Source organism: Aquarana catesbeiana, linkage group LG06, assembly GCF_042186555.1.
Source record: "Aquarana catesbeiana isolate 2022-GZ linkage group LG06, ASM4218655v1, whole genome shotgun sequence".
NCBI lineage: Eukaryota > Metazoa > Chordata > Amphibia > Anura > Ranidae > Aquarana > Aquarana catesbeiana.
The window spans coordinates 264,936,842-264,962,427 of NC_133329.1; the positions used below are offsets into that span (position 1 = coordinate 264,936,842).

Sequence of the window (25,586 nt, forward strand, 5' to 3'; positions counted from 1 at the left end):
AAATTAAGAATTTACTATGCCCATGCCAGTTTAGAATGGCAAATTAAGACCATATATAATTGTTTATATACAGTATTTGTTACATATGAAATAAAAAAAAATGCACATAATGCAATTAAGCAACAGCTTAATAGCTAAAGCTGTGCAAATTCATAACCATATCAGCCTCTATAAGCAAATTTTCCTAAACCAAGCCAATAACCACTGCTTGAGATACTGCATCTGCAGAAAACAATGACACTTTCTTATTACACTGGAGTACTCAGAGAACTAAATATTAAGTGATATTGATCTATTTCCAAAAGCGTTAGAAAAAAACTGAGAGAAATAAACCTAACAATGTGTATTTTCTGTGGCAGTCTAGGGATTACAAGCTGTTACCACTGAGACATGTCAAAACCAAATCTGGGTATTTTATATAACCAATGCCTTTACTCAAAAGATACTCAGAATGATGGGCCTCGAATGATAATGGTTTATTATAGCTGAATACAGTTCCCTGTCACCTCAAGAGACCCTGGGGACAGGAATTCAATTTGACAGCTTTTATTGGGCCCCATGAGAACGTTAAATCAAACACACAAAAACACACACATTCAGTGTGCTGCAAAGAGTGCGGTCCATTTAATAGGGTTTGCACATACACTCTGGTAATGCAGAGCACTGAATTTGAAATATAACTCACAACTGGTTACCACTGCGACCCGATTACCACATAAATAGAATCCAAATGCCAATTGTAACAAACCCAATGCCATTTAACAAATTGCATTTATGAATCGTTATGGGTATAGTTAAGGTTAGTCATTTAATTTCTACATTCTCTGTAAAGCTACGGCCTAGAGCTTCTCAGTCTGTGATGCATGAAGGGTGCCCTCGTCAAGGGTTAACTATAAAAATGGAGGATGCTAGTGCCTCACCCGAGTAATAATGCTGTATTACACACCTGCCTCAGGCAGTGAATAGCTGCAGGCTGCATAGATGAAAATGAAATGGAAAGCCTTACCGTTTTCAATGTGGGAGCTAAAAAACACATTGAAAAGGTATTTTTACACCATTATTTGGCTTTTGATGGAGGCACTTACCCAGGCGACAAAAGGCCTCTGTGGCTGCTTGTCTTATGTTCTGCATGATGGACACAGAGCAAGAGAGAGGAGCGGAAACAAAAAGGAATAGGAGATCGAAAGAGAGGCAGTCTGCTGTGTTCATCACTGTGCTAGCTCCACTACACAGAGACTTAGGATAGTGGCAGTATATGGGCATGGAAGAGAAGAAAATAAAAGGGAAACATTTCTGGTATTGATCCTGGTGAGGTCAATTAGCAAAGATTGTGTGTATTTTTTTACATTGGAAATCAAGGATCTTGTCAGTCACATATAGTATAATATGAGCTGTGACAGTTAGTCATTCTGTCACTGTTCCCACAGTAGGATGAAAGCCCCCACCTTTTCAAATGTTCCAATGTGTCAGTATAAAGATTTTAGTGACGAAGAGCTGGGACAGCAGAGGATGCAAACATTAGCAGCTCATGGCCCTTGGGGACACAGCTATGTGTCAGAAAAAGGCTTTTATGCATGCATTGTGCATTGCGAGCAGCATTTGTATGTACAATAGGTTTCACTAAAAGTGAAAAGATTTTATAGAACCGGGTTCTCCAATTTTTGGTGGGGACCACAGGATTTTAAAGATACCCCAAATTGAATACAGACCCTTTAATGGCTTTTGAGCTGACAGTGGATTAAATTACAAAAATAATAACTTCTTGTAATACAACACGATATAGTCAGTGCTACTTTTGCAGCATATTTATTTTTCCAGTTTTATTAACACGTCTGTCAATAAAGATATTGAATTATGAAAACTAGAACCTCACAATAGGAGAAAATATGGAGCACCAGAGCCCCAGGCCCAAGGTCACCCCCCCCTCCTCCAGACTAGGGGGCACCCTCAAGGGCCACCGCCAGCCTCCTCATCACTCCATCTCCATCTTCCACCCGACTGCCCTGGCTGGCATGGCCCATGTCTATTTATGAGATGGCCTGCCCCCTTCCAGACCCTTTTTGATCGGGATTGGTTGGGGACCTCATAAATATGCATGGCAGACCCTCCTTACTCCCACCCTCCAGCTCTGAAAGTTTCTACCAATTTGCAGACCAGGGGGAAGTGTCAGCGAGAGCTGCCAGATGAGTCATCCAGTCCCTGAGTCACTAAACCTCGACCCAGATTCACAACCCAGGCCTGGCTCTCAGACAAGCCAATTTACCTACACTAACAACTAAATCTATGTACACCCAGTACACTAGCTAGAGGGTGCTACACGTATTCAAGCATTGGTGTGCAGATCCTATTGCATTAGGGTGTGTACTCCAAAGCTCAAGCACACATGTGTGTATTGTTAGTAGCACAGTGGCGGTGTCAATCAGAAGAGCAATGGGCTTTGTCAGTGTAAGGCAGAGAACGGTGTCAGTATTTTTTATTTTTGTTATTTTCTTTTCTTTTACAATTTTATTATTTTTTACTATTTTTTTAGGAGCCCTACCTGGGGTCTTTGGTGAAACATCAGAGGTCTAAACAGACCCCTGATGTCTCCCTTTTGAGACAGAGAAAGGGACTGAGGACAGAGATTCCCCTTTCTCTGCAGCCTCAGCTGCACTGGACTGTGAATAAATGGAAAGTGCTCTGTGCTGAGCAGCTTCCAGTTCTTCACAAACCGAAGCATGGTAAACACAGCAGCATAGTGCAAGAGGAGAGGATGGAAATCAGCAGTGCTGCGGGGGGTGGGCACAGGGAAGGCCAGGCAGTGGGGGTAATCAGTGGCGCATGCAGTGATTAGGGTGTGCCTAGGCACAACTGGCACATCCTGTGTACACACCTATGTATACAAGCATTTTAGAAGCATATTTCAAGGGTTTTACATGTGTATTCAAGCTTCAGGCATTTTTGTTTTTGTTAATGGAGTGCACTAAAGGGAGGAGGCTAAATGTGTAGATATCTCATATTGGATCACTGTATCGGATGAGGGGTCTATTTTTCTACATGTATGGGATTGGATTATTTACATCTTATTGTATACATGTGGTTATGCGTAAGATATTTGCGTATACTATTTGTCCACCCTGTTTGGTATTTTAGTTGTGTATACACATTTATTATTGAACAGATTCATATGTTCTGGTATTGATTACAACTATTACTATTGTGCTGTGGCCATTTTCTATTTTATTTATATCTATTTTTATTTTATTTTATATTTATATTTATTTTTATTTTATTTTTAGTTTCATATTTATTTTATACGTTTTAATATTTAACGATTAAAGTTTACAGACAAAAAAAAATTTATATATATTTTATAACATTATATTTTTTTGGTTTCACGATATACGGTGCGATATCGGTCATATTAACCGATTATCAGTCTATGCATACAGAAACCAATAAGGATTGTATATATTGTAGGTTCTTTTTACTTCGTTGTTATGTATGTAGTGTATAAATTCGATATATGTACACATATTTACATTTTTTCAAATCTATAATTTTGAATGTTTTTTATTTGTCATATAAAGAATTGGGTACTGTGGTATATTATACATTATACATTGGGGTATGGTGAGCCGAACATCATCCTGCATCCTGGATAAATAGATACATTTCCTCTGTAAAGTTTAATATATTCTCTCATTTAATTCACACATCTAGTGACACTTGTTACTGTGTATTATATTGGATTATTTGCACTTTGCATGGCTTTACGATATTGGCATGGATACGATGTGTTTGCCAATAGTTGTCCGCCAAGCATGTTTTATTATTAAGTGCTCCAGTCTAATTGGTAGTCCAACACTAGAATGTCCGCGGTCCATGACAAAATGGCTGCGGGCGCTGTATTTAAACGATAGAGCGTCCATCCAATTATAATCCCCCTGATGAAGACACGTGATCCCTGTGTCGAACACGCGTAGGGGAGGGGCCAGGACAGAGCGAGTGGCAGCGTATCTGCCAGTGATGAGACGCCTACCATACTCCTAGACTGTTTTACTGTTGATACGTCTTCTATAGAGCGGTGCACTGACGCACCTAAAGAGTGTGAGTACCCCATTTGGTGAGTGTGTTTTTTATAGTATTTAATACATTTTAAACAATATCACACTATCAAGCTCTCTTTCTCATATATCTCTTTGGAAACCGCATTGGAGCCCGAGACCCGGTGATCTGTACTGAGCCCTGCTGTGGTTCAAAAGCATGTTTTGACTCAGTGTAGCAGCTGTGTCACACGCTCTAAGGTGAGCACATTACCTGGGGGGCCACCGGATTACACCTTAAGCATGGTTTTGCGGCACAGAGGAAGTTATGAGCATGCTGGAAAATAACTACAGTGGACACTTATTATAAGCACTTTTGCTACTATTTATTTACAGGATTTCACTTCCACCTTTATTGTATTGCATTAAAGCGGAGCTCCACCCTATTTTACATGTTTTGCTCAATCACATGCCATGAATGTATTTAGTTATAAACGGATATATATATTTTTTTCTTTTGTACCTGTTTTTTTGCATTGTCGTTCTCTGCTTCCTGTCTTAGTTATCTGCGGATATGGGCGGGTCAACTGCGGGTATTACGCAATTTCCTTTTTACTTGCAATGTCTCCTGGGAGCTCCTGTCATTATTCCCAAAAGTCATTGCGGAGGCCTGCCGTGAGTTCTCGCGGGATTTCGATGACGCCGCCTGCCCGTTGTGATGGCAACCCTGAAGTTTACGGCGCTGCTCACAGTAAACACTGAGCATGCGTGGGAAATATCGTTGAATGCTGGGAGCTCAGCATTCACCGTATCCCGGAAATCAATGCTTGTAGGCTTCACATGCCCACAAGCAAGATGGGAACGGCCACGATCGATTTTTATAAATATTTATTGAAAACGGACAGCAGCAGCTTAAAAATACCGAAACAACAGTGAGTTTCAATTTAGGATTGTACATGTGTCTGAATGAATACAAAAAAAAAAAATAATAATACGAATGGTCGCGGGAACCCCGCTTTAAGGATTTTTTTTTCACATGTATTGTGTGGCACTGTGGCACTTTTTGCATTATTCAGTTTATTTATGATGCACTTTAGCATGTTTCTTTGATTTGACTTTGCATATTGCACTTTAGTGTGTTTACACTTATAGTTGTGTGTATTTATACTCAGCAATATTTCATGATTATTAATCAATTATTTATTCATTTTAACCATTTATTCACCATTATTCTGTGTTTGATTTAGTGGGGACACACATTTAATTATATTTATGTGTTTTAGTTTCATACGTTTGTAGACACATACACTTTATATTACATAATGTAATATAGTACACTTTAGCGCAGTGTATTTTTCTTTTTCACTTCTTATTTGCACGCTATATGAGACGTGTTCTATGCATGCAGCTGATTAGTGTTATTTTCTAGGCAATAAGTTCACTGTGGCTCGCAGGATTTTTTTTCTATTTTGTTAACATGCATATGTAGCCAGGTGCTTTGCTACAATCCATGAGGCTCCATGCACACTAAAGCTCATAAACATCCGTTTTTGGGAGTTTGGGCATTTTTTTAACAGCTCCCCTCTCAACCTCTCTCAACTCCCTCTCCCAACTCCCCTCTATGTTATCCTATGTGTCCATGCACACATGGACGTTTTTGGATGTTTATCAGCAGTGGAGTTTATGGGCTGTTTTCTGAACGCCATAAAATCGTGTTCAGGAGTCATTTTTCTGACCACAAAAAAATGCAAAACGATCATAAACTCTGATAAACGTCGATGGCTCACCAGCGTGTTTTAACGTTTTTGATCCATTGGAAAAAAAACGCTAACAAAATGATAATGTGGAAAAACGCTAAAAACCGATATTGCAAAAACGTTAAAAAAACGTTGAAAGACTCACTGCAAAGCTGCTGGTGTTTTTATAATGTTATTTTAATGTCCAGTGTGCATGGAGCCTGAGAAGGACATTATCTTTTGTTGTTTTCTTTTCAGCCACAAGAAAGAGTTGCTGAGCAAGTTAACCTCCTGATCATAATGCAGAGTGCATGAAATGCTGGGAGATGTAGTCTGGGCCAGCACAGTGTGAGTGTAATAACTGAGCCTATAAACTACAGGCCCCAATCAACCCAGAGAGCAGGAGGAGTCCTCAGAGGAGTTTATATGGGAATAACCCAGGAAGGAGAGGAGGTTGTGGTTAGCGCCAATCGCAGGGCAGAGTGGTTGTTCCAGGGAAGCTGTGGAGAAGAAGATCGAGAGGTCCTGGTATTTGACACAGCCACTGATCTGCCAAATGCATGGTGTGCCCTGCATGTCATAGTAAAACTGTACTGCCCATCCTTCTGACACTGCTCCACCATCTGGTCGGTTGTCTCAGTGGGACCAGCACATACAGCACAGCATACTGAACTGGCTCCACTACACGGTCAGTCATTACAGGCACTGTATTCTGGGCTGGTCCAGCCAGACTCCATGCCAAGTTCCAGGGAAAGGGCAAGCGCTCATCGCCACATTGGGGGGGGGGGGGGGGGGGGGCATCCATCATTACAGACTGCTGCTACAATCCAGGGATTTGGTGAGCAGGTCACTGACCTACCTTTGATCTTTCTTCAGGAAGAGACATACTGTACGCAGAATTAACTTTGTAGAGTCCCCTCCTCCTCCAGCCCAGTTTAATCTTCCCAGTACTGTTAGCAGACCCTGTCTGGTTGTTTAGTTGCCCTCAACAATAGCTCTTCACTTGGCCAAATCTGTTGCATTGTGTACAGGACTGTAGCTCATAACTAACCATCTTACTGCAAGTAGTTCTAATAGACACCTTACAGCGTGCCAACGTGTGTCCAGGTGACAGATGCACCCCACTGGGGTCAGGAATGCACCGCTAAGGTAGTGGACCCTACGGCTGACTGCTGCAGATGGAGCTCTGGGTGGTTCAGGAAAACAGGTACTCTGGAGCACCAACACAGATCACACTGGGAGCTAGAGCATGAGATTTCCCAGGGAGCGTAATCTAAGAGCCAGCAGGTGTTCACCAGGGGCCCCTGATAGTGGTGATGGACTTCGCTGCAGTCTGGTTCCAGGTCGCAGCCCCCAGGATCTCCCAGCTCATGTTCACGATAGGCTACTGGAGGATAGAGAGGAAGCAGCAGCTTGGGACAACAAGCATAGTCAGGAGATAGCCAAAAGGTCAGGGCAACAAGCAGATAAGGATAGTCAAGAGCACGCTAAAGGTCAGGATATGAAGCAGACAAGGACAGTCAAGAACAAGCCAAGATCAGTAACCAGAATCAGACGTAGAGCACACGGCAAGACACACACACAGGAAGCGAAACACACAATATTGATCAGCAAGGCTGTCTTGCAGTGCACAGGTTTATATAATGTTCCCAGTCAGAGGCTGGGGTGGAGCCATGCTTGAGGAGAGATTACTTAAAGCGGCCAGGTGAAGGGTGGCTGGTTTCTTAAGCTGAACACACGGAGAGGTAAGCAGACAGACATGAACATTACTGCAGATCCATGACAGTACCCCCCTCTTACGAGGCCTCCCCCTCTCTCGCTTTGGCCCAAGCTTGAAGGGAAACCTCAGATGAAACCTCCTCAACAGGCGAGGCGCAAAGACATCAGATGCAGTGATCCATGACCTCTACTCAGGACCAAACCCTTTCCAATGCATGAGGTACTGAAGAATGCCTTTACAAAGCCGGGAATCCAGAACTTGACCAACCTCACACTTTAGATTATCCCCAGAGACCGGAACCGGGGTAGAGAGAGGACTAGAGGACCCACTGAGGACCAAAGGCATTTTAGGAATGGGCAAGGGCATGAGAAGGCCAGCAGGAGCCTAAGGAGGAGCCCCCAGACCCTTAAAGATGAGCTGGATATCCAGCACAGGACCATCAAACTGGGAAGTGGTCAGTGGATCTGTGAGGTCAGGTTGGTTAGCAGGTGACGTGTCACAGGAGTCAAGCCAGATAGCTGAAACACAAGCAGAATGCAGAGAGCCCTCAAAAAAAGGTTGAACGCCCCACCTGGCCGAATGAGCCAGTCTATCCAAAGAATGGATTGAACCTCTTAGATTTGAATAGATGTAGTAATAGTAGGGTGAGGCCAGGTTATAGAAGGTCCTGAATAAGAAAAAGCAGGAGGCTCATTGGGCATGGGCAGGACTGGCAATACTGGTGCAGAGGCTGACTGAATCGCATCGCCAGGTGTAGTGACTACCTGAATCACATGCGGACAAGTTAGCCTGGCTGTGCGTCCAAGGGAGTTTAGGGAAAGGCAAAGGTAAATGGTTACGCAAACTGGAGTGAATGATCGGCTCAGGTTTGCAGGTGGGCTCATCATCCAGAGTGTCAAATGACCTAGAGAGTGCATCAGCCTGACTATTGCAGGACACATCCCGGAAATCGATATATGAAGCGGGAAGAGCAGAAGATACTGAGATGGTGGCAACAGGAAGTTTCTCTTTTGGGGCAACTTTGAGTAGGCAGGATGAGGAACAGGAGGATCTCCAAGCCAGGATCTGCCCAGCAGTCCAGTCAACATGTGGAGAATGGAGTCGTAACCAAGAAGGATCCAAAACAATAGGTGTTGAGGCCTTAAGTACGATAAGGAAGGATATACACTCCTGGTGGAGTGTACCTACCGACATCTTAACAGGAAGGGTCTGGAAGCGGATAGGGCCCCCTGGGAGGACAGTGCCATCAATCACCGAGACCACCAATGGTGTGGTGAGGGGCAAAAGGGTAAGTCTCATGGAAGATGCAGTCCCCAGTCCATTAAATTTCCAGCTGCTCCCGAATCCAGATATGCCGAGACCGAATGAGAGGAAGCGCCAACATGAAGGAAGACAGAAAGTAAAAGACAAGAAGGTGAAGGTGATATTTCTGGGTCCAATACTCCACCTTCCAGATGTATTAGACCTGAGCGTTTTTTCGGATGTAGAGAGCAAGTGTCATGATAATGACCTTTGACCCACAATAGAGGCACAGGCCCAGAGTTCTGCGCCTAGCACGTTCCGCGGAAGACAGCCTGGTGCGGCACAGCTGCATAGGTTCCTCAGCTGGCGGGAGGTGCTCCTCGGGTCGAAGAGAGGGGAACTCAGGCTGCCTAAGGACCCGGGGAGTACTGGCGTCTTTTTTCCTGGGTCCTCTCCTGAAAGCGAAAATCGATCTGGTTACACAAGGAGATGACACGTCCAGATCAGCAGGGATGGTTCTTCCTGCTAATTCATCCTTCACTCTGTCAGAGAGGCCATGTAAAAAGGTTGCAACTAGGGCCTCATTATTCCAGCTCAGCAGCAGCAGTCAAAGTATGAAAATGAAGAGCGTACTGTCCCACAGAAGCAGACTTTTGACAGAGACGCGCTGGCCTCTCAAGAGACACGACCCAGTTCCTCACAGATATTCCGAAAAAGTTTCAAGAAGTTAGACAGGCTAGAAACCACTGGATCATTCTGTTCCCACAGAGGGGCAGCCCAGGCTAACGCCTCGCCAGAGAGGATGGATATAATATAGGTTACCTTTGTTTGATCGGACAAGAGGGGCTGGAGTTCAACAGTGTGTGACAGTGGGCAGAGGAGTGTGGAGGATATGGCAATGGGCAGTATGCACAGCAGAGGAGTGTGGAGGGTTGACAGTGGGCACTATGTACAGGAGAGGAGTGTGGAGGGTATGTCAGTGGGCAGTATGTACAAGAGAGGAGTGTGGAGGGGATGACAGTGAGCAGTATGTACAGGAGAGCAGTGTGGAGGATATGATAGGGGCTGTATGTACAGGAGAGGAGTGTGGAAGGTATTATGGGGGGCAGTATGTACAGGAGAGAAGTATGGAGAGAAAGACAGATGGCAGTATGTACAGGAGGGGAGTGTGGAGGGTATGATGGGGGCAGTATGTACAGGAGAGGAGTGTGGAGGGTATGACAGTGAGCAGTATGTACAGGAAAGGAGTGTGGAGGGTATGGCAGGGGGCACTATGTACAGAAGAAAAGTGTGCAGGGTATGACAGTGAGCAGTATGCACAGCAGAGGAGTGTGGAGGGTTGACAGTGGTCACTATGTACAGGAGAGGAGTATGGAGGGTATGCCAGTGGGCAGTATGTACAAGAGAGGAGTGTGGAAGGGATGACAGTGAGCAGTATGTAAAGGAGAGGAGTGTGGAGGGTATGATTATTATTATTATACACAATTTATATAGCGCCAACAGTTTACGCAGCACTTTACAATGTAGAGGGGGGACAGCACAATTACAGTACAGTTCAATACAGAAGGGACAGGAGGCCCCTGCTCATATTATTATTATTATTATTATTATTCAGGATTTATATAGCGCCAACAGTTTACGCAGCGCTTTACAATATAAAAGGGAGACAATACAGTTATAATATAATACAATACAATACAATAGGATTAAGAGGGCCCTGCTCAGAACAGCTTACAATCTAATAGGGTGGGGCAGGTGGTACAAAAGGTTGTAACTGTGGGGAATTAGCTGGTGGAAGTGGTAGGAGATTAGTTGGAGACGTGATAGGCTTTCCTGAAGAGATGAGTTTTCAGGGATTGCCTGAAGGTAGCAAGAGTAGGGGCTAGCCGGATAGATGGAGGTAGCGAGTTCCAGAGGATGGGAGAGGCTCTGGAGAAATCCTGGAGACGAGCATGGGAGGAGGAGATGAGAGAGCTTGAAAGCAGGAGGTCTTGAGAAGAGCGGAGAGGACGATTTGGGTGATATTTGGAGACAAGATTAGTGATGTAGCTTGGGGCAGAGTTGTGAATGGCTTTGTATGTTGTGGTTAGAATTTTGAATTTAATTCGCTGGGTGATTGGGAGCCAGTGTAGGGATTGAAGTAGAGGGTTGGCAGACACTGAGCGGTTGGTAAGGTGGATAAGTCTGGCAGCAGCATTCATGATAGACTGAAGAGGGGATAGCCTATGGAGCGGTAGGCCAATGAGAAGGGAGTTGCAATAGTCAAGGCGAGAGATAACAAGGGAGTGAATGAGGAGCTTGGTGGTTTCATTTGTTAAAAAAGGGCGAATTTTAGAGATGTTACGGAGGTGAATTCTACAAACTTTTGACAATGATTGGATTTGAGGCTGAAATGACAAGTCGGAGTCTAGGATTACACCTAGTACCCTGGCGTGAGGGGAGGGACTGATGGTTGCATTGTTGATTTTGATGGAAAAGTCATGGAGGGGGGCACGGGCGGGGGGGAATATTAATAGCTCAGTTTTAGAGAGATTTAGTTTAAGGAAGTGGTGTGACATCCATGCTGATATGTCAGTTAGTAAGTTAGTAATGCGAGAGGAGACTGAAGGAGTGAGGTGAGGAGTAGACAGATAGATTTGGGTGTCATCAGCGTATAAGTGGTATTGGAAGCCGTGGGCAGTTATTAGGTGACCAAGGGAGGTGGTGTAGATAGAGAAGAGAAGGGGTCCAAGAACCGAGCCTTGGGGGACCCCCACAGAAAGGGGCAATGGAGAGGAGGAGACAGAGTTGTAGGTGACACTGAAGGAGCGCTGTGATAAATAGCCAGAGAACCAGGATAGAGCAGAATCTCGGAGGCCAAGGGAATGTAGTTCATTGAGAAGGAGCGGGTGGTCAACAGTATCAAAGGCCGCAGAGAGGTCAAGTAGTAGGAGTATGGAGTACTGGCTGTTGGTTTTAGCAGTTAGTAAATCGTTAGTGAGTTTTAGTAAGGTAGTTTCCGTGGAGTGCTGCGAGCGAAAGCCAGACTGTAAGGGGTCAAGAAGGTTATTTTCATTGAGGTAGGAGCTAAGACGGTTGTAGACTAAGCGTTCTAGAAGTTTAGAGGTGAATGGGAGTAATGAGATGGGTCTTAAGTTGTTCAGGTCGGTAGGGTCCAGTGAGGGCTTTTTAAGAATGGGAGTGATCTGTGCATGTTTTAGAGGGGAGGGGAAAATGCCACTAGAAAGGGAGAGATTGAAGATGTGGGTGAGGGAGCATAGGATAGAAGAAGAGGGTGACCGTAGAAGTTGTGAGGGAACAGGATCCAAGGGACAATTGGTTAGGTGGGCATTCGAGAAAATTTTTGTAACCTCTTCCGTAGTAGCCAATTCAAAAGAGGAGAGGGTTGAATGTGCTGCTGGGCAAGGTATGATGGGTGGGGAAGATGTACGCACAGTGGAGATGTCCTCACGAATTGCATTGATCTTGTCTTTGAAGTGATTGGCAATCTCTTGGGCAGTGAGTGAGTTAGTGGGTAGAGGGGGTGGTGGACGAAGCAGAGAGTTAAAGGTTGAGAAGAGCCGACGGGGACTGGATGACAAGGAATTAATAAGAGAGACAAAGTAGGCTTGTTTGGCAGCATGGAGGCATGAATTGTATTTTAGAAGGGCAGATTTATATAGGGTGAAATCTTGCAGAGCTTACATTCTAAAGGGAGGGGGTGGTGGTACAAAAGGGAATAGATGTGGGGAATGATTTGATGGGGGTGGCCTTAGGGGGGCAGTATGATACAGGAGAGGAGTGTGGAAGGTATTATGGGGCAGTATGTACAGGAGAGGAGTGTGGAGAGAAAGACAGTTGGCAGTATGTACAGGAGGGGAGTGTGGAAGGTATGATGGGGGCAGTATGTACAGGAGAGGAGTGTGGAGGGTATGACAGCGAGCAGTATGTACAGGAAAGGATGGGGAGGGTATGACTGTGGGCAGTATGTACAGGAGAGGAGTGTGGAGGGTATGACAGTGGGCAGTATGTACAGGAGAGGAGTGTGGAGGGTATTACAGTGGGCACTATGTACAGGAGAGGAGTGTGGAGGGTATGACAGCGGGCAGTATGTACAGGAGAGACATGTATGACAGTGAGCAGTATGTACAGGAGAGGAGTGTGCAGGGTATGACAGTGAGCAGTATGTACAGGAGAGGAGTGTGGAGGGTATGACAGTGGGCACTATGTACAGGAGAGAGGCGTGCGACAGTGGGCAGTATGTACAGGAGAGGATTGTGGGGGGTATGACAGCAGGCACTATGTACAGTAGAGAAGTGCATGACAGTGGGACGTATGCACAGGAGAGGAATGTGGAGGGCATGACAGTGGGCACTATGTATAGGAGAGAAGTGTGAAGGGTATGATAGCGGGCACTATGTACAGGTGAGGAGTGTGGAGGGTAAGACAGTGGGCACTATGTACAGGTGAGGAGTGTGGAGGATATGAGAGAGGGCAGTATGTACAGGAGAGAAGTATATGACAATGGATGGTATGTACAGGAGAGGAGTGTGGAGGGTATGACAGTGGGCAGTATGCACAGGAGAGGAATGTGGAGGGTATGACAGTGGGCACTATGTACAAGAGAGAATTGTATGACAGTGGACGGTATGTACAGGAGAGGAGTGTGGAGGGTATGACGATGGGCAGTATGTACCAGAGAGGAGTGTGGAGGGTATGACAATGGGCACTATGTACAGGAGAGGAGTGTGGAGGGTATCACAGTGGGCAGTATGTACAGGAGAGGAGTGTGGAGGGTATGACAGTGGGCACTATGTACAGGAGAGGTGTGCTACAGTGGGCAGTATGTACAGGAGAGGATTGTGGGGGGTATGACAGCAGGCACTATGTACAGTAGAGAAGTGTATGACAGTGGGTAGTATACACAGGAGAGGAATGTGGAGGGTATGACAGTGGGCACTATGTATAGGAGAGACGTGTGGAGGGTATGATAGTGGGCACTATGTACAGGTGAGGAGTGTGGAGGGTAAGACAGCGGGCACTATGTACAGGTGAGGAGTGTGGAGGATATGAGAGAGGGCATTATGTACAGGAGAAGAGTGAGGAGGATATGACAGTGGGCAGTATGTACAGGAGAGAAGTATATAACAGTGGACGGTATATACAGGAGAGGAGTGTGGAGGGTATGACAGTGGGCAGTATGCACAGGAGAGGAATGTGGAGGGTATGACAGTGGGCACTATGTACAAGAGAGAATTGTATGACAGTGAACGGTATGTACAGGAGAGGAGTGTGGAGGGTATGACAATGGGCAGTATGTACCAGAGAGGAGTGTGGAGGGTATGACAATGGCACTATGTACAGGAGAGGAGTGTGGAGGGTATCACAGTGGGCAGTATGTACAGGAGAGGAGTGTGGAGGGTATGACAGTGGGCACTATGTATAGGAGAGGAGTGTGGAGAGTATGACAGTGGGCACTATGTACAGGAGAGGAGTGTGGAGGGTCTGACAGAGGGCAGTATGTACAGGAGAGAAGTGTGGAGGGTATGACAGCAGGCACTATGTACAGGTGAGGAGGATGAAGAATCTGGGAAGGAAAAATGTAAAGGTTTGTGGAAGGATGTTTAGGGACTGCGTAGTGGTTAAGCGGGCCATACATGGATTGAAATTAAGCCAATTAAGCAGAGACCAATCATAGTTGATCTATGTATGGGCTAGCTGGTTGTACACAAGTCAATCTATTAATCGACTTGAGTACAACCAGCCTGTCAGGTTTTTCCCAAAACAATCAGTGCTGCCAGCTATAGTTAGCAACATTGATCATTGTATTCTGTGGGTAGGGAAGGCTCCCCACAGAACACAATAACACTGCTGGAGTGATTTCCCCCATCCACATGTCAGCAGGTGAGAGGGTGTGTGGGGACAGGCTGGGGAGAGAGGACTGTCAGCAGGGGGGTGTGAGGTGGTCATGGAGGGATATCAATCAGCGAGTGGGGGGAGTAACTGGGAGTGATAAAAAGTGAAAAGTGATCTGTGGTGGATTGCTTTTCAACGAGTATACAAGGTATAGCACCTCAGGTGTTTTTTTACATTGCTGCTACTGCTGCAGCTAAAGAAATTACAAAAAAAAAGTTGCAGTTGTGAAGTAAAGCATCACAGCTACGGCATTCGTACAGCCCTGTCCTAATATATTTTTAAGATTTGGGTCAGGGACGTGCAGTGAGGTCAGCGGCTGGTGAGGCACTGGCTAGTATCAGAGCCAGATACACACAGGTTACATATGCCACGAACGTTAAAGCAAGAGCAATAATTCTAGCACTAGACCTCCTCTGTAACTTTAAACATCTAACCTGTAAAAAAATTTAAAGTGTCACCTATGAAGATTTTTAAGTACTGAAATTTGGCACCATTCCACAAGTGTACGCATTTGTAAAGTGTGACATGTAAGGTATCTATTTACTCGCCGTAACATCATCTTTCATAGTGTACATAAAATAGTGTTTTTTGTGGTTTTTTTTGTTCATGAAACAGTTATTTTCCAAAAAAAAACACGTTTGAAAAATTGCTGCACAAATACTGTGTAACATAAAAAGTTGCAACGACCGCCATTTTATTCCCTAGAGTGTCTGCTAAAACAATATATCATGTAATTTTCTAGCAAAAAAATGAGGATTTTTACATGTAGGAGAGAAGTGTCAGAATTGGCCTGGGTGGCAAGGGGTTAATTACCAGAAGTAAGTAATATACAAATAATTATTATATATTGTTTTTAAGGTAAATTACTATATTTTCAAAAACTGCACTCAAGCAGGTGGCAACAGTAGAAGATTCTCATTCTCCCTCTTAACTGTGTGAGAAAAACATGGGATTATGGGTAAACCTTATATATGTATTTCCTTGTAATTAAGAGGACTGGGCTGGAAGGGAGCATGTGTCTTTTATTGGACCAATGGTAAAATACCATTGGCCCCAGCTGTCCAAGGCTCCAAGCTGTTCATTGAGCTCAGTGCCTCTGACAAGAAGTGAGGAGAGGCACTGTGAGGTTATCCTTTCAGTCTACTGCAAACAGATTGTGCCAGCTTGTATTTAAACTGACTGTATGTAGCTTCTGACAGGCTGCACAATGAGCCCCGTAGGTTTTGACCAGTGGTGGGGTAGGTCTTCGGCTACCTACCCCCCCCCCCCCCCCAAATTTGGGGTCTCTGCGATCCTCAAAACTCAATTTTTTTAATTATTATTTTCTTTGATTTATTTTTTTTATTTTTATTTTTTGGGCAAATGGGCATATCTTAAGGTAAGGGGCCTGGAGCTGCAGCTCCAATAGCCCCTATGTTAATCTTGTCCTGCTAAACACAATGCGTTTTTGGCACGATTGACGCATAATAAACAGTGCAGCATTCGCAGCAAACTGTATTGTGAGAAGCTTATCACCCAAAAAGTAGCAGAAACTTCTTTTGGATGACAAGCTTTGTGGGATGTGGTTTGCCATAGTTGCTGCAAGTCTTCTTACATGACAATCGTGGCAGAACCGCATGCCGTTTAGGTGCCATTGAAAATGAATGGCTTTCAAACATTTTGCACTATTACAGTGCGATTTGGGATCCTAAAAAGCCAGATGTGAATGGGACCTCAAAGTCATTGCAGACACAAGCCAGTAGTTGCGAAGCAGAAGTGTTTATCACTGACCCACCTATAATTTTCCTCTGGATCAATATACTAATTTAACAGTGTGTTGCCAGTCATATTGCAGCACACAATAACATGCTGCATAGCCAGAGAAAGTGTGAGGCACAATAACACATTTTCAGATATATGGGTGGCCGTTATAATTTGCTTCTAGGGACCTTGCTTGGTATTTTTAATTGCCACTGATTTACCAGAGATTATGCGGAGCAATATTTTAACACTAAATATTCAGGGGAATTGCATTTATAATAAATAGTTGGATATCTAGTTTTTTAATCTCGGTTCACACTAATGCGATGCTGGAAACACACAACATTTGCTGCGTTTCCCTGTATCGCACTCATACATACGATCCGAAAATCGGACGACAGATCGTCCGACTTTTTTCACTTACTGGCTGCAAGTAGAAATTGCATAGGTTACTAACGTCACGAAACATCTCGTACGCCAGCAAAAAAAATCGGAAGTGATGTCATGTGTTGTAGTGTATTCGTATTGTATTTTCTGACAACAACTGTACTGTAGAAATGTGCAGTTTGTTTCGTAACGAATTGAAATTTGCATCTTTTGGACATTCGGATGCATCTGAATGTCCGAATAAAAAAATAACGAATTTCAACTAATATGAAAGAAATTATAGCGAATATAACGAATGAATTTGACATGATTTGGTAGTTCGTTAAAGATCTAATGAAACAAAAGGTCAACTCAAAGTAAATCTTACAGCCCAATCAGATGATTAATTTTGTGCTGGAGGTTGTAGTGAGAAGGGTGTTGTATTGTATTTGAGCAGAGGAGAAGAGATATTGTCATTGTGTGTGTTAATAGATTCAATAAACAGACGACTTTCCAAACTAGGAATCATCATCAGGAATATATATACATGCATAAATATTGAATTTCAACTAATTCAAAAGAAATTATAGCGGACATAACGAATGAATACGACATGATTCGAGATTCAGTATAACGAATATCCACACTCTACGAATAATAACGAATTATATAAAAACGAATTGACATAACATAACGAATATAACAGAACAAAATGATGTATTTTACGAATGACAACGAACCGAAACTAAACAAAATTTTCCATTGTGCACAAGTCTACTGTACTGACTAAACGGAAATCGTACAATCTGGTATCGTACAAGGAAAATTTTCGTGCTTGTTCGATCAAATAATATCGGATGAACTGTCGTGATTGCCTCTCGAAAGCTCTGTACTAATGTTCCGATTATCGTAGGATCGCGTAAAAAGTATTTTTCATCCCATTTACGGATCGTGTGTACACGTCATAAGCAATAGCACGGCATCAATGTGATCTGCTGCGGGTGTCAATGTTATATAATAACACAGAGGAAGGGGGAGGGGGGGGAGAGTTCAGCGCTGTAGGCCATGTGTGTAGCTTGGACTTGAGAAAGGAGCGCGCCCTACAGCGCATGCTCTGAAACGCGTTGCTTAATGGCAGTACAGCGCACACTATTGACTCTGAGTTCCAGCCCTCCTTTTGACTGCCTGACTGAGGTGCAAGCCTCGCTTTGGATCACGGTCGGAACCCGGAAGTCCACATGTGAGTGTTTTTAATGCTCATTTGTCATTAAATATTACAATCTAACTAAGAGGCGCCTTTTTCTATTTTTCTCTCTTTCTACATATTGGAGTGGCTTCACCTCCCCCTGCAAGGCTGCCCTACAAATAGACTGTACATCTCTCACCAGGAGCTACCATATTGCTCAAAGGACTAATTTGATGTCTTGCATTGTGTTTATTAGTTATATGGAGACCTGCGCTGCTATCTGTTGTCATAAAAGTTCATGGAGTACAGGTGAGTTGTTTGGTCTAATCCTCACAGGTAGTAAATTAGCTCTTGCTCTAGAAGGTGGGTCTTCCTTGAATTATATAGGAATCAGACAGCGCATAAATGTAAATATAACTGATAACAGCATTAATTGCATACATTGAATCACTTGTTGATCGCTGACTGTAGATATCTTTGCCATTAGTTAGGCAGCTATATTATTGCAGCACTGATACAGATAGCTAAAGGACCTATGATTAGGGTCCGGACTTGTAGTGCTGTCCTTTAGTTGGTATAATAGAAATTGAATCTATACTTTACCACTCTGTTGTAAAGAGGTCAATTTCAGCGGTCCATGTCTGTGCAGTTAACAGAGCAATTGTAGCTTCAAGGCTGTGGGGATTCTCATTCACCTTTAGCCAATGCACTGATACATCACTAGCTGTGCAGTCAGTTCTCTGTTCTGTCGCCTTATGGCTCCACCAACCCGCCCGGTACTCGTATGTGAGTATCGCTGTTCGTGCCTGCAGAGACGGACGTTCGGTCTCTCACGAGTATCCAGTTCACATAGCGTCTTTGGACGTGACATCGCCATTGATGACGTCAACGTGTTTCGCTGGGCTAGTAGCGTAGCTTCATCTCGGGTGTCAATGTTATCTTAACAACACCCCAAAACAGATGGCAAAGTGCAGTGCGATTGTCAGAATCGCATCACATAGGTGTGAACACACATGCAATGCAATTCAGGTGCGGGTGAAAAAAAGGGGCCTGCACCATTTTGGTGCAGATGCCAAGCAATTTCAGCCATAAAAAATGTATGGCTGAAATCGCACCGCACAGACATCACGTGTGATGTGCACAGGAATACGATGTGATTCCTGTGCAAATAACATGCAGTGTTTTCCAACGCACCAATGTGAACCCAGCCTTAATTAGTAAGAGGTCTCCCTGCCACCCACAAGTGACTGACAGCAAGGTCAGCTTGCTTACTAAACTTTGAAGAAAATACCGTAAATAGCTTTTTGATGGAAACATGTTCCCTTTACATCTTGTCCCAGTGATGCAGAAAGCAGTAAAAAACATTTTTTCACTATATCCAAAATGAAAAGTAGCTGGGTCCCACTTTAGATTTTTATGAAATTAAAGAGTAGTATTTTTGTTGGAAAAAAAATCCCCTCTGGGAAAGCAATGTACATCGCAAGCATTCTAACAACCTTTGTTGCAAATTCCTACCATTTCTTCTCTAAGGGCTCATTCACACCAGAACATGGTGCGGGAAACCCACGTTCTGTGCTTATTTCCTGCACCATGCTCAAAACGTACCAGGTGAGCAATCTTCTGCAGGTGTCATTATATCCTAACAACACCCCAAATGCAGAACACAAATGCACTGTGTTTGCCTGCACTGGATCTCATGGTACCACAGCACCATGCGATCCAGTGCAGTGCATTTTTGAAAAGTAATGCATGCACAACTTTTGGTGCGATCCAGTGCGGAATGGGCTGAATATTTCACCACACTGAATCGCACAGGAACGTGAACCGCATTCCTGTGTAAATCGGGTATGAACTAGCCCTGAAGGAATAGCTGATTGATTGATCATGATGTGTATAGAGTGTTTCGAAATGGGAGGGTCTGGTTCAATATTATGAGCTATGTTCTGAGAAGAAAAGTTGCAGTGTCTGCATCCCTTTGGTAGTAATCAACCCTTGGGTTAAATCTTGCAAAGAATGCATAAAATCTGACTTGTATCTTAGTGCAGACTTCTGAAAAAAATCAGTGAGCCAATCACACAAGCAGGAAATTACATTTGCAGGGGCATTCAGTCCAGCAACGGTTTACAGAAAGCCTCCAGGTTGCCAGATTGCAATACATTTTACAGAAAATTACAACGCTGAAAATTAAAACGGAAAGGTGATTATTAATAACATTCAAGTACTATATGACTTGTGTAGCAATTGTACTGTATAAAATAACAAAAAACAAAATGACATGTTTTGAGTTTGCGAAAAGGCATGTGGAAGACTTCCAAAATGTATGGAGGAAGGTGCTCTGGTCTGATGAGACTAAAATTGAACTTTTTGGCCATCAAAGAACACGCTATGTCTTGCGCGAACACATCACATCACCCAAAGAACACCATCCCACAATGAAACATTGTGGTGGCAGCATCATGCTATGGGGATGTTTTTCAGCAGCCTGGACTGGGAAACTGGTCAGAGTTGAGGGAAAGATGGATGGTGCTAAATACAGGGATATTCTTGAGCAAAACCTGTACCACTCTGTGTGATTTGAGGCTAGGACGGAGGTTCACCTTCCAGCAGGACAATGACCCCAAACACACTGCTAAAGCAACACTTGAGTGGTTTATAGGGAAACATGTAAATGTGTTGGAATGGCCTAGTCAAAGCCCTGACCTCAATCCAATAGAAAATCTGTGGTCAGACTTAAAGATTGCTGTTCACAAGCGCAAACCATCCAACTTGAAGGAGCTGGAGCAGTTTTGCAAGGAGGAATGGGAAAAATCCCAGTGGTAAGATGTGGCAAACTCGTACAGACTTATCCAAAGCAACTTGGAACTGTGATAGCCGCAAAAGGTGGCTCTACAAAGTATTGACTTAGGGAGGTGAATAGTTATGCTCATTGAATTTTTCTGTTATTTTGTCCTATTTGTTGTTTGCTTCACAATAAAAAAAAAATCTTCAAAGTTGTGGGCATGTTCTGTAAATTAAATGATGAAAATCCTTAAACAATTCATGTTAATTCCAGGTTGTGAGGAAACAAAACACGAAAAATGCCAAGGGGGGTGAATACTTTTGCAAGGCACTGTATGCTACTTTATTGTGCATTATTTTTACCTTTTTAAAGTGGAGTTAATCTTTAATAACTCTTCCTCATAATGTTTTTTTCTTAGTAACAATGAAAATTGACTTACAGTGTAACAATTTATTATTTCTCACAGCTAAGTCACATGAGTGGCTTGTCACTTCCAATCTGAGCCATTTATGTGACAGAATTTTTGGCTGAAATAGTTGCCTTCAAGAATAACAGCTTCTGATATGGATTAGAGATTTTTTCTCATCTAAACTGAAAACTCAGCTCTATTTTAATTTTTATTTTTACACTGCTACATAAATGGGTGTTTGTTCACCACCTCGGGAAAAATTACCCTTAAAAACATGCCTAGATCATTAGTGCCACTTGGCTAACTAAACTAAATGATGAGAAGGAATTTGTATTATACACACTTCTCTGAGCAGATAATTCTGACATTCTACTTGCAGTGTGTACACATCTGAATTTAACAACTTTAGGCTTCATGGGCTGACTCCCCCCCTTAAGCTACAACAGGCAGTGGATGGGGATGTTTACATGCCACAGGCGCGATGCTTTGCCTCACGCCTGCGGCAAAATTTATGTAGTGATCGGCAAGCGACAAGCACCCGCTGAATGCTACACATTCCAGTAAATAAGAAAGTGCAGCAAACAATGCACTGCACACAGACAGACAAAGTGAATCAACACAATAACAAAACAGCACAGTCAAGTACACTTTATGCCTCGTACACACGATTGGACATTCCAACAACAAAATCCATGTTTTTTTTCCGATGGATGTTGGCTCAAACTTGTCTTACATACACACGGTCACACAAAGTTGGTCAGAAATTCTGAACATCAAGAACGCGGTGACGTACAACACGTACGACGGGAATAGAAAGAGGAAGTTCAATACCAAGTGCGCCACCCTTTGTCTGACACACCGCTACACCGATCTCGGTAAAGAGCCTCCAGCGGAGGCATGTTTACTTCCTGCTTTGGGTCCTTCTACTGAATGTCCATTGAAGCGGCCTGCGCCGTGTGTTCAATGGAGAGGGGAGGGGCCGATCCGTGCAGCTAAGCCAGGCTTCAGTATGTGAGAGGAGAAGCCGATTAATTGGCTGCACGGATCGAGCCCCCTTCCTCTCTCCACTGAACACAAGGGGGAACAATCTAGCGGCCGCGCCGGCGGCCATTTTACTGAAGCCCAAATGTAAAGATGTAAAAAAAAAACTGAAAAAGCAAACATTCCTGATTTCCCTGGGCAAAATCTCGATTCGGGACAGCCTCCGATCGGGACGAGGATCCCAAAATCGGGATTGTCCCGGGAAAATCGGGACTGTTGGCAACTATGTAAACATATGCCAATCAGTGCCCACAAATGGGCACTGACTGGCACCTCTGTGGCACACTAAAAAATAGTGATGTCCAGCAATGCCACCCATCAGTGTCATCAGTGCCATCCATCAGTGTCCATCAGTGCCACCTATCAGTGCCCATTCATGCCTATCAGTGCCCATCCGTGCCACCCATCAATGCCACCCATAAGTACCCATCAGTGCCACCCATAAGTACCCATCAGTGCCGCCTACGAGTGTTCATCAGTGCCGCCTATGAGTGCCCATCAGTGCCGCCTATGAGTGCCCATCAGTGCCGCATACCAGTGCCACCTATCAGTGCGGCCTATCAGTGCCCATCATCAGTGCCCATCAGTACCACCTCATTGGTGCCACCTCATCGGTGCCCATCAGTGCCGCCTTATCAGTGCCTGTCAGTGCAGCCATATCAGTGCCCGTCATTGAAGAAGAAAACATACTTATTTACAAAAAACTTTAACAGAAACAAAGAAAAACTTTTTTTTTTCAAAATTTTCAGTCTTTTTTAACTTGTTGCGCAAAAATTAAAAATCGCAGTGGTGATCAAATACCACCAAAAGAAAGCTCTATTTGTGGGAACAAAATGATAAAAAATTAGTTTGGGTACAGTGTAGCATGACCACGCAATTGTCATTCAATTTGCGACAGCGCTGAAAGCTGAAAATTGGCATGGGCAGAAAGGTGTATAAGTGCCTGGTATTGAAGTGGTTAAACTGAAAGAAGGTTTCCTTTGATTTACTGCCTGGATTTCTTTTAGTTGTCTCCTAGGTTCTCCAATGGGTTTTTCTTTTTGGACATTTTCTTCAATAGTGCAAATGTAATTTATTTGATACATGAGGTGACAGTCTCTTCTTCAGCGAACTATTATGTTGTGGGTCTGCTACACACACCTTGTTTTTGTTGTTAATGTATGTAATGCATTACTGACAAAAATATTCATCATTTTCAGCACCATGAATGAATTTTATGGGGTCATGAAAATGGCGTGATTGTGGCAAATTAGAAAGCACTGTGGGAGTTATTTACTAAAGGCAAATCCACTTTGCACACCAACACTTAGAAGTGTACATGAAACTGCACTGAAACTGCACTTGTAGTGCAAAGTGGATTTGCCTTTAGTAAATAACCCCCATTGTCACTGTAAACACCAACTTACTACAAAAATTGCTATTGAGCCTTGAAAGAAGAAGCCACACATTGTTGAGTAGAAAACATTTTACTCAAAGCACATTCACATGTGCGTTAGAAAGGGTTTTTGAACAAACCAACATCTTTGGTGTATATTTTTTTTCACATTGTAAATATCCTTTTTTTGGTTAAACAGGCATGTTTCAGAGCATAACATACACAACTCAGGAACTTACAAAGTTCAACTTTGATAAAGTGAAGGCAATATTAGACATTAGTATGTCCAAAATGTGTTGATATTGCCTTCATCAGATGGGGTGATGTCACCCCTGTAAAAGCCAAATTTTGAAGATGCACACAAATTGGGATTCAAACTGGTGATTTCCCTCCTGATCCCATGCCTAATGTCAACATGTGCTAGCTCCCATCATGGGGGATCAATGGATGTATTTTGCGGGTTCAACCCCTTCCTCTCACCTAATTGAGTTGGGAGGAAGGGGCTGCAGCCATAAAACACGTACATTGATATCCCCTGATGGCAGATAGCACATGTTGACACACTGTGTGCATCCTCAAAATTTGGCTTTTCAAATACTTTACAATTTTTTTTTTAATTCAAAAGTACACAATAAAACAGTACAATGTTGTTTTATTATATTCTGCCTAAAACATTAATGATGTTCTTTTTTTTTAGCATCATTGATGTTTTCCTTTATATTTTCTAAATCACGATTGCACCCCATTCTCTCTCCGATGAGGATCTGGGCGCTTTCACTAGTGAAATGAGATTCTTCTTTCACAACATCCACATCACCTAAAAGAAAAAAAACACACCATGTATTATAAATATGCAGGCATAGATCTCTTACCTGAAGCTGTGGTCTGAGACACTCACCTGTGTGGTGACAATTCCGCCCACTTCATAAACCTCTCCTTCCTCCACATCCTCTGCTTGTGTTTTGGTGACTTCCCCTTCTTTAGGAGGTGGGGGGTCCCTGGTGTCCTCAGATATCCAGAGTCTTTTCTCCCCTATGTGAATAAAAAATAGGTACACTTAGCACACAGATATTGGACGGCAGAAATAGGAATATGAAACATTGCTTGGAAGGGTTGTACAATTGTCTGTTTTGGCAGAGTTCCAAGCTGAAGAACATTTTATTTCCTTACTAAAGCTGGAATACTTCCCTTTTTTTTTAAGTATCACCCATGGAGACACCCCTATAGTATCCACTGGAGCAAATGTGTGGGACACCCTAAAAAGTTTGTTCTGGTGTCCCACACTAGTGCTCCTGCATCCAGATGTGTAAACAGCTGCTGAGTGTCCTCTCCTTACACAGAATCAAGTTTACCTTTCATTGTAGTTACAAACCCATCTAGACAACAAACTTATTTTAATACAAATAGGCATGAACAAATGTAGTTAACCTGTATCTGCCAAAAACATCTTAAAGTGGGCGAATGAAGGATGTTTCCTATGTCCGATTACTGTGCCCATGAACATGAAAGTAGCCATTTTAAAATATACAACAGTAAAGAAAAGCACATGGAGCAGCACGAACATTAGGAAGAAGAATAGGAACACATAACAAAATACTTACTTTTTTGCAGCACTCTCTTGATTCTTCTGTACTGATCCTTTATCCCAATATTCATTGATATGTACAGGGAGCTGCCCTGTCTGTGGCAGGTAAACCACCTGTTTTTTTTAACAATAAACCAAAGAGGAAGGCAGCGCTGGATCAATTGCTGGAATTTGTGAAGCTGGTGATCCCCACGGCAGACATCCCCTATTTGAAGGCCCTAATTGGTGGCATGAGGAGCATTTATAATTGGGAGCGCAAGAAGGTCCAGGATTCCCTGAGATCAGGAGCTGCAGCAGATGACATTTATGTACCCAGGCTGTGGTACTTTGACAGACAGCATTTTCTGGCAGGCCAGACTGAACCCAGGCCAGCACCCTCCAGTCTTCCTTCAAGGCCCCCCCCCCCCCCACTGAGGCTTACGACGACCAACCTGGGCCTTCCAGGCAGCAACATGTGGAGGAGCCCAGCTTGAGTCGGGTATAGCAT

General features: G+C 43.6%; 1 protein-coding gene across 2 annotated transcripts in view; it reads right to left on the reverse strand.

Moving 5' to 3' along the window:
• The window catches only part of CDK15 (cyclin dependent kinase 15), a 438,173-nt gene extending 436,899 nt beyond the window's left edge, over positions 1–1,274 (reverse strand). Inside the window, exon 1 of one of the 2 annotated variants that reach the window (XM_073633297.1) lies at positions 1,086–1,270. In XM_073633297.1, coding sequence (XP_073489398.1) covers positions 1,086–1,263 — 178 coding nt within the window. In that variant the 5' untranslated portion in view covers positions 1,264–1,270. Of the gene's footprint in view, positions 1–1,085 lie in introns of both variants that reach the window. The other variant, XM_073633300.1, reaches the window with a different exon arrangement.
• Between the last annotated feature and the right edge of the window lie 24,312 nt (positions 1,275–25,586).